This window comes from Pipistrellus kuhlii, unplaced genomic scaffold (assembly GCF_014108245.1).
Source record: "Pipistrellus kuhlii isolate mPipKuh1 unplaced genomic scaffold, mPipKuh1.p scaffold_m20_p_72, whole genome shotgun sequence".
NCBI classification, from domain to species: Eukaryota; Metazoa; Chordata; class Mammalia; order Chiroptera; family Vespertilionidae; genus Pipistrellus; species Pipistrellus kuhlii.
Window position 1 is genome coordinate 379,620 of NW_023425576.1, and position 11,688 is coordinate 391,307.

Genomic DNA, 11,688 nt, shown 5'->3' on the forward strand with positions numbered 1-11,688 from the left:
GGGGAGAGAAGTGAGGAAGCGTCAGAGAAACAATATTTACCCACAATTCGTAAGTGTTGACATTGCGTGATGGGTACATGGGGTGCTTTATGTTATTTTTTTACTCCGGTATTTGTTTGCATTGTGCCATAATGGCACATGCGTAAGTACTATTTATTATACACTGCCACGTGAAACAGTTTTACACAAATCATGGAGAACCAACAAATTCTAACCTATCTGTTCGAGAAATTCTAATCTACCCACCACAGAGCCACGCCGGCCGGGCTGTTTTCCATCACATGACAGGCAGGGAGTCCGAAGTGAAAGAAGTGAGATGCTAAACCACAGCCACACAAACAGCAGCAGAACCAAAGTTTGAAACCAAGATGCCCACGGCAATGCCCACACTTCCCGTTGAAGCATACTGAGTCCTTAAAAATACTTGTACTTGATAATAATCACCAGAAAAGACCTAAAATAAGAAGACTCCTCAACCAATTCTCTCTCTCTCTCTCTCTCTCTCTCTCTCTCTCTATATATATATATATATATATATATATATATATACACACACACACATACACACACACACACACACACACACACACACACGAGATGCGGTGCGTATTCGTACACAAATGGGGTCTGGCCAGCCTGCCCCATTGGGGTCAATAAGGCCTGGCCAGCGGGGTGGTGGTGGACAGGGAATATGGGAGGTTGGCCAGCCGACCCCACCCCAGATCGGGATGGGAGGATGATCAGGGCCAGGCTGGCTTGGGGAAGGGATCACAAGAGGTTGATCAGACTGGTTGGCCGCCGCAGTGCGCGTCATAGCGACTGGTCATTCTGGTCATTCGTCATTCTGGTTGCTTGGCTTTTATATATATAGTTGTTGTTTTAATTGATTTCAGAGAGGAAGGGAGAGATACAGAGAGATAGAAACATCAATGATGAGAGAGAATCATTGATCGGCTGCCTCCTGCACATCCTCTATTGCGGGGGGGGGGGGGGCGGTGATCAAGCTCACAACCTGGGCATGTGCCCTTGGCCAGAATCAAACCTGGGACCCTTTAGTCTGCAGGCCGACACTCTATCCACCGGCTAGGGCCTCAACCGACTCTTAAACACCCAGCCAATACTGCAAAGCTGCCATTGTCCCAGCACATATATGCAGAAAAGTCACCCTTTTAGCTTTGGAGAAATATCGATGCTTCTAGAGGGGCCCCTCAGCCATACCTGCCCAGCCTGGACCACACGGCAATTTCAGTGGAGCTGGAATCAAGTTCATGGTTAACCTGTTAGAGTCCCAATGTCCTGAGCCGCTTGTTAATCGAATAGGATACAAGACAAAGGGAGTTTGAAGGAGGACAGGCTACGTATATCGTCTTGGCTCAGCAAATCACGGCTCGCGAGCCACATGTGGCTCTTTGGCCCCTAGAGGGTGGCTCTTCCACAAAATACCAAGGCCTGGGCGAGTCTTATTTTGAAGAAGTTGAAGTTTAAAAAATGTGGCGCTCCAAAGAAATCTCAATCGTTGTGCTGTTGACATTTGGCTCTGTGGACTAATGGGTTTGCCCACCACTGCCTTGGCTGAATGGCAGAGAGAAGCGTGATTATTTTCCCCCCTAAGGATCCGGGCTCCCACGTTATCATTGACAATCATCTCCTAATTAGATGGATATTTTGCAACACAGAAATCTGTAAGCCTGACATTTACACGCCTGCCCTTCGCTGATGGGAAAGACGGAGCAAAGACCAATTATTTGTGTGGCCCGTCTGCCAAAATCCCGTTCTCAAGGAGACTTAACGTTTATTAAAGTCACTAAACTGTCCAAATCCAAACTATTCCCATCTTCTCGGCAGTGGTCTCATTCCATCACCCATGCCGCCTAAAAATACCGTTTCCCATCAGGCAGTGCAACCACAGAGGCCATTAGGAGGCAATCAAGCCCCTGGGAAGCCTCTGATTTGTCCCCCTGTGCTTCCCCCCCGCCCCTCACCCCATCAATTAGGTTCGGGAAGGCTGGAGGTGAAAATGAAGGCAATAAAATCCAGGCCGCCATCCCCTCCTCCCCCATCCTCATCTTTCCCTCAAAGACCACGGACAGCAGCAACTGAGGAGAGAGAAAGTTGAACCATGGGAGACCCAAGTTCATTATCACCCCAAGTTCACGTGTCTGTGTGCTGCTTAACGGAAATAGCTTAGACCTGTGGTCATCAAACTGCAGCTCGCGAGCCACGTGCGACTCTTCCACAAAATACCACGGACCGGGCGAGTCTGTGTGGAAGAAGTGGCGTTAGAATGGGTTTATGTTTAAAAAATGTGGCTCTCCAAAGACACGTCCATCATTGTGCTGTTGGTAGTTGGCTCTGCGGACTGATGAGTTTGCCGATCCCTGGCCCATAGGAACTGTCCTAATACATCGATCCGACCCACGCCCCTCTCCAAGTGAACATTGATACCTGCCTAAGGTGAATACTCTTTAAAGTTCAAAATACAATGTGTTGATTCATTAAAAAAAAGAAGAAGATAACGTGGCCTCTAGTGAGCAGATATTACATGCAAAGACCACAGAGGACGCAAAAATCAGAGGCAAAACACTGTCCCAGGAAATCCATGATGCCGTGTTGTGTGTGCACACAGACATGGAACATATGACTTTGGTAACTAGCAAATGATAACCAAGAACACTGCGTTTCCTAAAATAAATCACCTGGCGGTTATTTGTACCAAACGAAGTTATTTTCCCCCCCAATGATTATTTATCAGAGACATCTTTTCTAAAAATACATTATGCGTGTCATTCACCCCAAAGAGCTAAGAAAAGGCCACAGTGAGAAGCACAAGCAGCTCTAAACTTAACTAGCAAAATAGGAACACTGAAAAGAATGAGGCACTGAATTTCTCCGAGGAGTTATTACAGTCTATTCACAATTTGGTGCTAGACAATGTATACGGTAAATTCAAAATTAGTAACCTGAAGCTCAGATACACAAGATAGTCCAATAACTATTTCTAAAACCCCCAGTCTCCTTCTTCATTTATTTTCATGATAATTTGCTAAATAAGACTCATGGATTGGTGCCGTCTAAAATTTTTTTTCTAATCAAGATAACTCAGTTGACTAGCCAACTCAGCCCCAATCTGTTCTGTGAAACAAAGAGAAGGAAAAAAAAAAATGTAGTTTGACCTATTTAGCCACTGTCATTTCACACCCAAAAGCTCAAGGCTCCACAAGACACACACCTGCGAGATAGAATCATCCATGCCCCAAATTCCTTCAAAATTCAGAATCACACCCAACAATAAAAGTCTTATACATTATTTTAAAGCACACAACTGCCCCCTCCCAAATAGCTTTTCTCATAACCAACTCTGCATAGAATGAGCACTCAGCCAGTTATTGCGATCCATGGAGAAACACAATAGTAATCGTTTAGGCTCAAGTGGGTTCTTTTCTTGCTTTATAACCTTTGGGATGCTTGAAGGCTAAACCTGGCAATTCACCTCTACCTTTGTTTTCCATCATACTACGCTGTCACAGACCCATCCAACTCTCTTCACAGATACTCAACCTAGTGCTGTCCGCGAGGCTAGGGAGAAAAAAAAACAAAAACCCACTAGCATCGGGTCAAGGTGCCCAGACACTTTCACAGTAAAATAAAAGTATTCCCTCCAGCCCTAGCCGGTGTCGCTCAGTGGATAGAGCGTCGGCCTGTAGACTGAAGGGTCCCGGGTTCAATTCCCGTCAAGGGCATGGTACCCTGGTTTCGGGCACATCCCCAGTAGGGAGCGTGCAAGAGGCAGCTGAATCGATGTTTCTCTCTCATCATCGATGTTTCTGACTCTCCCTCTCCTTTCCTGTCTGTAAATAAATCAATAAAATATATATTTTTAAAAATACCCCCCCCCCCCACATTCATCATCACCTCTGCCTGATTCTGGGCCCCACAGAAGGGAAGTCTGGATTTATCTTGATCTTCTAACTCAGGGGGTGGGGAATGTCGGCCCGCGGGCCCCATAAGGCCCACGAAACCATTTGGCCCAGCCCTGCTAATAATCAAAGTCCTCAAAAATGTCCTTGGTTTCCAGGTAATGGTTTCCTTTTATTTTATTTTTAAATATATTTTATTGATTTTTTTTTTACGGAGAGGAAGGGAGAGAGATAGAGAGTTAGAAACATCGATGAGAGAGAAACATCGACCAGCTGCCTCCTACACACCCCCTACCGGGGATGTGCCCGCAACCAAGGTACAAGCCCTTGACAAGAATTGAACTCGGGACCTTTCAGTCTGCAGGCCGATGCTCTATCCACTGAGTCACACCGGCTTCGGCAATGGTTTCCTTTTAGCTGGTGCTAAGGTTAAGTCAAGAAATCCTGCCCAATACGCATGACAGATGCTACGCTAAAGAAAAGAAGTAATAACCATGGCGAAAAAATGCAATAGAAGTAAGCAGTCCAACCTCAGTAATGCTGATTCGTACCAGAGTGACGAATTACCTACGCCATCCCTCCGAGGCGTGCACAAGATTCAAACATATCTTTGGTATCATGGCTCAGTAGTTAGAAACGTGTTGCTGATAACAGCACCCTTATCAAAGGCATAAAGCTGTCAGATTGGTTTGTGGCAAAACAAAAACAAACACAAAAAAACCACCACAAACAACAACAACAACAAAACACCTCTGTTATAGAAAGATTTATTTAGTGGGCATATGGCACTACCACATACATGCCCACCAGCAAACCGATAAAAGTCACACCAAATAAAAAGACCATTTAGGCTGAGACAAACATTAGCAGGATGGTGTGGAGAGGGGGTAAAACCCCGAGACCATCCTCCACGCACAGACACACTCACTGTTGTTGAAAAGGGGGCTTAGTTTCCTTTCTCATGGGGAACTTTTATATTATTACAACCCGAACGCTCGCAAGGACAGCATAGGGAGAGCTACTTACTACACCTTATGAAGGAGGCTGTACCATCATGTGTGTAACACACGAAACATAGGAGAAGATGCTCATACATTATTTTCTGTTATTGCTGATCGCAGGTTCAAGCCTGTGGAATCAGCCAGAAGTGTGAGGACAGACAGGACCGGCTGCCACCCCTATATCTCTGATGGGGACCCCAGCTTGTCCTCCGGCCCAGGTGCTGGGGTTCAGGGTTAGGAAACCCACCGGGGCCAGGGAGTAATTTACGGTCCATCCATACGGCAGGGGGGCACCCCGAGGAGGCCAGCTGCCCTGTTTCTCCAAGGAAAACCGGACACCTTACCTTCCGGTACACCAGCATGTTGGGGGATTCGTCCGCCACCCCGTTGCTGGTCTGGCCGTAGTGGTTCCCCTGGGCCATGTCACCCCACACGTGGTCGGCGCTGGGGGGCAGGAGTTCGCAGTCTTCGCCTGCCAAGGGAGGGGTGAGGGGGACTTCAGGGCGCCCCGAATGGCCAGCCAAGCGCTCCAGGTGGGGCGGCGATGCTGGAAGAACTACAGCATCCACCGCACCTGCCCACCTGCCCATCCATCCATCCATCCATCCACCCATCCATCCATCCATCCATCCATCCATCCATCCATCCATCACTGCACCTGCCTATCCATCCATCACTGCACCTGCCCATCCGCCCATCCATCCATCCATCCATCCATCACCGCACCTGCCCATCCATCCATCCATCCATCTATCCATCACTGCACCTGCCCATCCGCCCATCCATCCATCCATCCATCCATCCATCACCGCACCTGCCCATCCATCCATCCATCTATCCATCACTGCACCTGCCCATCCATCCATCCATCCATCCATCCATCCATCCATCCTCCCATTCATCCATCCATCCATTCATCCATCCATCCATCACCGCACCTGCCCATCCATCCATCCATCCATCCATCCGCCTGGACCACGCTCACCTGCGGGGCTGGCGGGGGCGGGGGAGGGAGTGGCAGGAACAGCTTTGATGCAGTTTTCTAATTGGATTTTCTAATTGGATCCACAGTACACCCCCACCCCCACCCCTCGCCCCCCACCCAGGGGGGCTGGAAGCCAAGGCCACCCGTGGGCTCCAGCAGCCACTGGGCTGCAGCTTCCAAGGGGGTGGCTTTTCTGGAAACTCCTTTCGCAAAGAGTTTGGTGCTTCAGCTGGGAAAAACCCCAAACCCAGGGCTCCATCCCCTCACCAGAGTTCTCTCCTCACACCCGCGGGTCCGCTACCCCCCCCCCCCCCCAAAAAAAGGGCGAGAGGGGCCGTCTGCGCCCACAGTCTGTCCCGGGGTCGGTCTAGTCCCCCCCTGAACCCCTCTCTGTCCCCCCAGCCCCCGGCGGGCGTCAGCGATGCCCCTCCCCGGACAGGGGTCCCCTCCGGCCCGCGCCTCCCCCACGGGCGGCTCCTGCGCCCGGAACGAGCGCCCCGGGAACCAGGGGGGACCAGGGCGATCCCGGCCCCGAGGACGAGATCCCGAGAAATCCGGGGCGCGGGCACGGCGGGGGCACGGGTGGGGGTGCAGCCCGCCCCCCGGCACTCGCCTGGATCCCCGCGGGGACGCCCGCCGCCCCGCAGCCCGGAGCCCGGAGCCCGGAGCGCACGGGGGGAGCGCGCCCCGCGCCCTGCGCCCTCCCGGCGGCGCCCAGAGCCGGAGCCCGAACCGGAGCCCGAACCGGAGCCCGAACCGGAGCCCGAACCGGAGCCCGAACCGGAGCCGGAGCCGGAGCCCGGGCCGCGGGACCGGCCCGCAGGGCGCGGTGGGTGCGGCGGCGCCCGGGCCCCGCTGGCGCCGCCCCCGCCCCGCGCCCCGTTACCTCCGCGCCAAGGTCACGGCCGCGGCGTCTGCTCCGGCGGCGTCAGCGGGAGGCAGGGCCCCGCCGCTCCATCCGCTCCGTCCGCTCCGCCCGCCGCTCCGGACCGGCACCGGCACCGGGACGGACCGGACCGCCGCCCCCGCCGCGCGCAGCGGCTCCCGCGCGGCCGCCGCTCCGCCTCCGCCGCCGCCTCCTCCGCTCCGGCTGCGGCGCCGGGCCCAGCGCCGACCGCCCGTCCGCCCCCGTGCGCGCGGCCGCGAGGGAGCCGGTCACGTGGGCCGCGGCCGGAGGGGCGGCGGGTTGGGCTCCGGCTGCACGACCGACCGCGCCGCCCGGCCTCCCGCCCCGGGGACCCGCCCTGCGCCCGCTCAGGCCTGGAGCCCCGGAGGCAGCCGGAGGGAGGGAGAGAGGGAGGGAGGGAGGGCGGGGGGGGGGATGGAGGGATGGATGGAGGGAGGGAGTGAGGGAGAGGGATGGATGGGTGAATGGATGGAGGGAGGGAGGGAGGGAGGGAGGGAGGGAGGGGTGGGTGGGTGGATGGATGGATGGATGGATGGGTGGGTGGGTGGGTGGGTGGATGGATGGATGGACAGACGGGTGGATGGATGGACAGACGGGTGGATGGATGGACAGACGGGTGGATGGATGGATAGGAGGATGGGTGCTTGAGTGGGTGGGTGGGTGGATGGATGGATGCGTGGGTTCATGGGTGGTTGGATGGATGGGAGGATAGGTGAGTGGATGGATGGATGGATGGATGGGTGGACGGGTGGGTGGATGGAGGGGTGGGTGGATGGGTATTCCTACCTTCTGTTATAAATGCTACTATCTAAATCGATTTTACATACACCCTCGTCTGACCATCTCCCACTCTTCCCCAACTCCCAAAATATTTCCAGTGTGCTGTCTGGAAATGACTATCTTTTTCAGCAAAATTGCTTCTTTTTTTTTCTTCCACTTCTCTGAGTATTTCTTTCACATGCTTGCTCCAGCTGAAACCGTAGCCCCTCGTTCCCCCCCGCTCAGTCTCCGCCTCGGAAGTTGATGTGAACTGGATTGAGAAATTTGGAAAAAATAAGTGGGCATGCTCGCTCAGTGTGTCCGTTTCCCCTTAAGGAACCTGAACTCGTATCGGAAAAGGGAGCGCGACCCCACTGCTGGTGGGAACGCAGACTGGCACAGCCGCTGTGGAGGACAGTATGGCTTTCCCTCAACAGGTTAAAAAATGGAACTTCCATCGGACCCCGTGACCCTGCTTCTAGGAACATACCCTAAGCCAGCGGTCGGCAAACTCATCAGGCCACAGAGCCAAATATCAACAGCACCACGATTGACATTTCTCTGGAGAGCCACATTTTTTTAAACTTAATCTATCTAGGTAGGTACGTTTTTTATTACCTTAATGAGGGAACTCCTCAGCTGGCCTTTGCTAAACACTCAAGGGGCCAAAGAGCTGCCTGTGGCTCGCGAGCCGCAGTTTGCCGACCACTGTCCTAAGCAACCCGAAACACCAATCAGAAAGACTGAATGCACCCCTATGTTCACAGCAGCACAATTCACCGTAGCTGAGATCTGGAAACGGCCTATGTGCCCATCAGCAGAGGAGTGGATAAAAAAGCTGTGGTACCTACACCATGGAATACTCTGCTGCTGAAAGAAAGGAAAGAAAGAAAGAAAGGAAGGGAGGGAGGAAGGAAAGGAAGGAAGGAAGGAAGGAAGGAAGGAAGGAAGGAAGGAAGGAAGGAAGGAAAGAAAGAAAGAAAGAAAGAAAGAAAGAAAGAAAGAAAGAAAGAAAGAAAGAAAGAAAGAAAGATAGATCTCTTACCCTTTGCAACAGCATGGATGAACCTGGAGAGCATTACGCTAAGTGAAATAAGCCAGTCAGAGAAAGATAAGTATCACATGATCTCACTCAGATAAGGAATCTAAGGAACCAGATAAAAGGGTGATCGGAAATCCACCCAGAGACATAGAAGCATGAACAGACTGTTGAATCTCAGAGGGGAGGCGGGGTAGGGAGAGTGGATGGGAAGAGATCAGCCAGTGAACTTGTGAATCAGCCATGGACAGAGACAATGGGGTGGGGAGGGCCCAGGGTAGGGGGGACAGGATTGGGCTGGAGGAAGTTCATGGGGGTGGAAAGGCGGACCTGTGAAATACTCTCAACAATAAAGATTAAAAAATTAACATTTTCAAAATAACACCGACTGCCCTAACGGGTTTGGCTTAGTGGACAGAGCATCTGCCTTCGGACTGAAGGGTCCCAGGTTTGATTCTGGTCAAGGGCATGTACCTTGGTTGCAGGCACATCCCCCGTGGGGGGTGTGCAGGAGGCAGCTGATCAGTGTTTCTCTCTCATCGATGTTCCTGACTCTCTATTCATCTCCCCTCCTCTCTGTAAAAAAAAAAAAAAAATCAATAAAATATATTTTTAAAAAATTAAAATAAAACAAACACACCGACTTAGCATCAAGTTTCTCCGGGATGGAAATGATCTGCCCCTCCCAGCTGCTTCCTGTGTGTCTTAAAGGGGAAGCGTGGTTTCCCACCACACGCCTACCTCCTGGAGGAATGATTTGAGCATTAATTAAATAGTGAAGGGGAGAACACACTTCGAATTTCAAAGAGAAAGCGTTCCATTCATTTGAGGCTTTTGTCTGTGTGAAGAGAATTGTGAACGGGTGCAGGGGCAAGAACGGAGACGAGAACAATGTGAGAGGGATTACACTGCTCACAGTACTCCGGCATTTCCTGAGATAATTGATGTGAAATATAAGCAGCGTGAAAATAATAATAATAATAAAATAAAAAAAAGTGGTTTGAGAAATCTTACCCCAAATGACAGATTAAAAAAAAAACAAAAAACAAAACACCTCCTTCTTTGTCATCAATACTCAATGAGTGATAGCATCAAGCCCTCCGTGAATTCTTCTCCCTTTTGTCCATTTTATGACCAGTTCCCAGCTCACTGGAACTCCCACATCCATGTCAGAGGGCAGACAAAATTAAAAAAAAAAATTATTTTTATATATATATATATATATATATATATATATATATATGTATACACCACAAAAAAAAATTCTCCTCCTTGGGAGCTTATTCCTCTCTCCTTCCTGTTGAGATGTTTAAATTCTGACTTAGATTCCTTCCCAAATGACACACTTTTAAAAGGTTCTGCATTTGCCCGGCTGGTGTTGCTCAGTGGTTAGCATCAGCCTATGAACCAGGAGGTCACAGTTCGATTCTCCAGTCAAGGGCACAGGCCCGGGTTGCGGGCTCCATCCCCAGTGGGGGGCGTGCAGGAGGCAGCCGATCCATGATTCTTACTGCCAGCCACTTAGCTATTCATTGAAGGGCCCACGAAATGAATCTTGAGGGAGGCAGTCAGGAAGAGAGAGCTCCTCGAAGCGACGGTGATGACTGTGAGAGGTATTTTGACCAAGAAAGAGAAAGCTTCGGTGATTGGTGATAATTATCTTAAAATGTTAAATGACTCTCGTGTGAGGGGAAAAAAAATACCCTCACTGATCTTCAAGCTCCAGACAAATCTGAATTTAATAGGTAGACGTTCCAGGCAGGCAGATTCCAGCTCAGTACGAGGATGTGCTTTCTAGCAATTAGGGCTTCTCGGAACAGCCGTCATGCGTTGCATGTCCCTGGACCCAGGTCTAAAAGGTGATTAAAGAGGTTGTCGTTATACTGAGGAAGGGAGAGAGAGAGAGAGAGAGAAACATCAATGAGAGAGAATCATGGACCAGCTGCCTCCTGCACACCCCACCCTGGGGATCAAGCCCACAACCCAGGCCTGTGCCCTGACCGGGAATCGAACCCTGAACTCCTGGTCCCAGGTCTTCTTAAAGACATCCCAGACCGACATTTCCCACTTGAAGGCATCATCACAAAATCCATTTTAAACCAGGTCCATGGAGTTCAAGTCAAGCACACGGTGACTCCAATGTCTGGGGGCAGGTAGAACAGAGTCGCTTGAAGCACACCAGTAAGTCCCCAGGAAAAGGGCTAAGATGACTCAATACATGTACCCTGGTTGGGGGCCCATCCCCGGTAGGGGGTGTGCAGGAGGCAGCTGGTCGATGTTTCTCTCTCATCGACGTTTCTAGCTCTCTATCCCTCTCCCTGCCTCTCTGTAAAAAATCAATAAAATATATTAAAAAAAAAAAAAATATATATATATATATATATATATATATATATATATATATATATATATTTGTATAACTGATGATACATTGCCAAAGGGAGAAAGGATTAAAGAAGCCGACATTTTGGAATTCTGAAGGGAGGGAGAAGCTGCAGAAAGATAAGCTGAGGTTTGGTGAATGCTTTATAGCTCAGGGCGTACGATGTCAATTCTGGTTGCAAACTCGGGGGCTAATAATTTGGGGTTTTCCCAAGCTGAGGGCAGAAATCAGGGGGAGAAATGGTGTAAGACTCACAGGAGTAGAGAGACAACAGTGGAGGCCTGAAGAGGCAAAGTGGATGGTCTCTATCAGTGGTTGGCAAACTGCGGCTCATCGGCCCCTTGAGTTTTTATTTTTTTATCATTTTATTTTATTTTATTGACTTTTTACAGAGAGGAAGGGAGAAAGATAGTCAGAAACATCGATGAGAGAGAAATACCCATCAGCTGCCTCCTGCAAACCCCCTACTGAGGATGCGTCCACAAGGTCCATGCCCTTGACCAGGATCGAACCTGGGACCCTTCAGTCCGCAGGCCGACGCTCTATCCACTGAGCCACACCGGTTTCGGACCCTTGAGTTTTTATAGCAAAGGCCAGCTTAGGAGTCCCCTAACTAAGTCAATAACCATGTATCTACCTATAGAGTTTACGTTTTAAAAATGTGGCTCTCCGAAGACATGTCCATCGTTGTCCTGTT

At 50.6% G+C, this 11,688-nt stretch overlaps 1 protein-coding gene across 3 annotated transcripts in view; it reads right to left on the reverse strand.

Moving 5' to 3' along the window:
* The window catches only part of RGS7 (regulator of G protein signaling 7), a 70,194-nt gene extending 63,249 nt beyond the window's left edge, over nt 1-6,945 (reverse strand). For 2 of the 3 annotated variants that reach the window (XM_036422772.2, XM_036422770.2), the window contains exons 1-2: nt 6,790-6,944; nt 5,263-5,390 (exon numbers count right to left, since the gene is read on the reverse strand). In XM_036422772.2, the coding sequence (XP_036278665.1) occupies nt 5,263-5,340 (78 nt within the window). In that variant the 5' untranslated portion in view covers nt 5,341-5,390; nt 6,790-6,944. Of the gene's footprint in view, nt 1-5,262; nt 5,391-6,789 lie in introns of all 3 variants that reach the window. The other variant, XM_045576018.1, reaches the window with a different exon arrangement.
* Between the last annotated feature and the right edge of the window lie 4,743 nt (nt 6,946-11,688).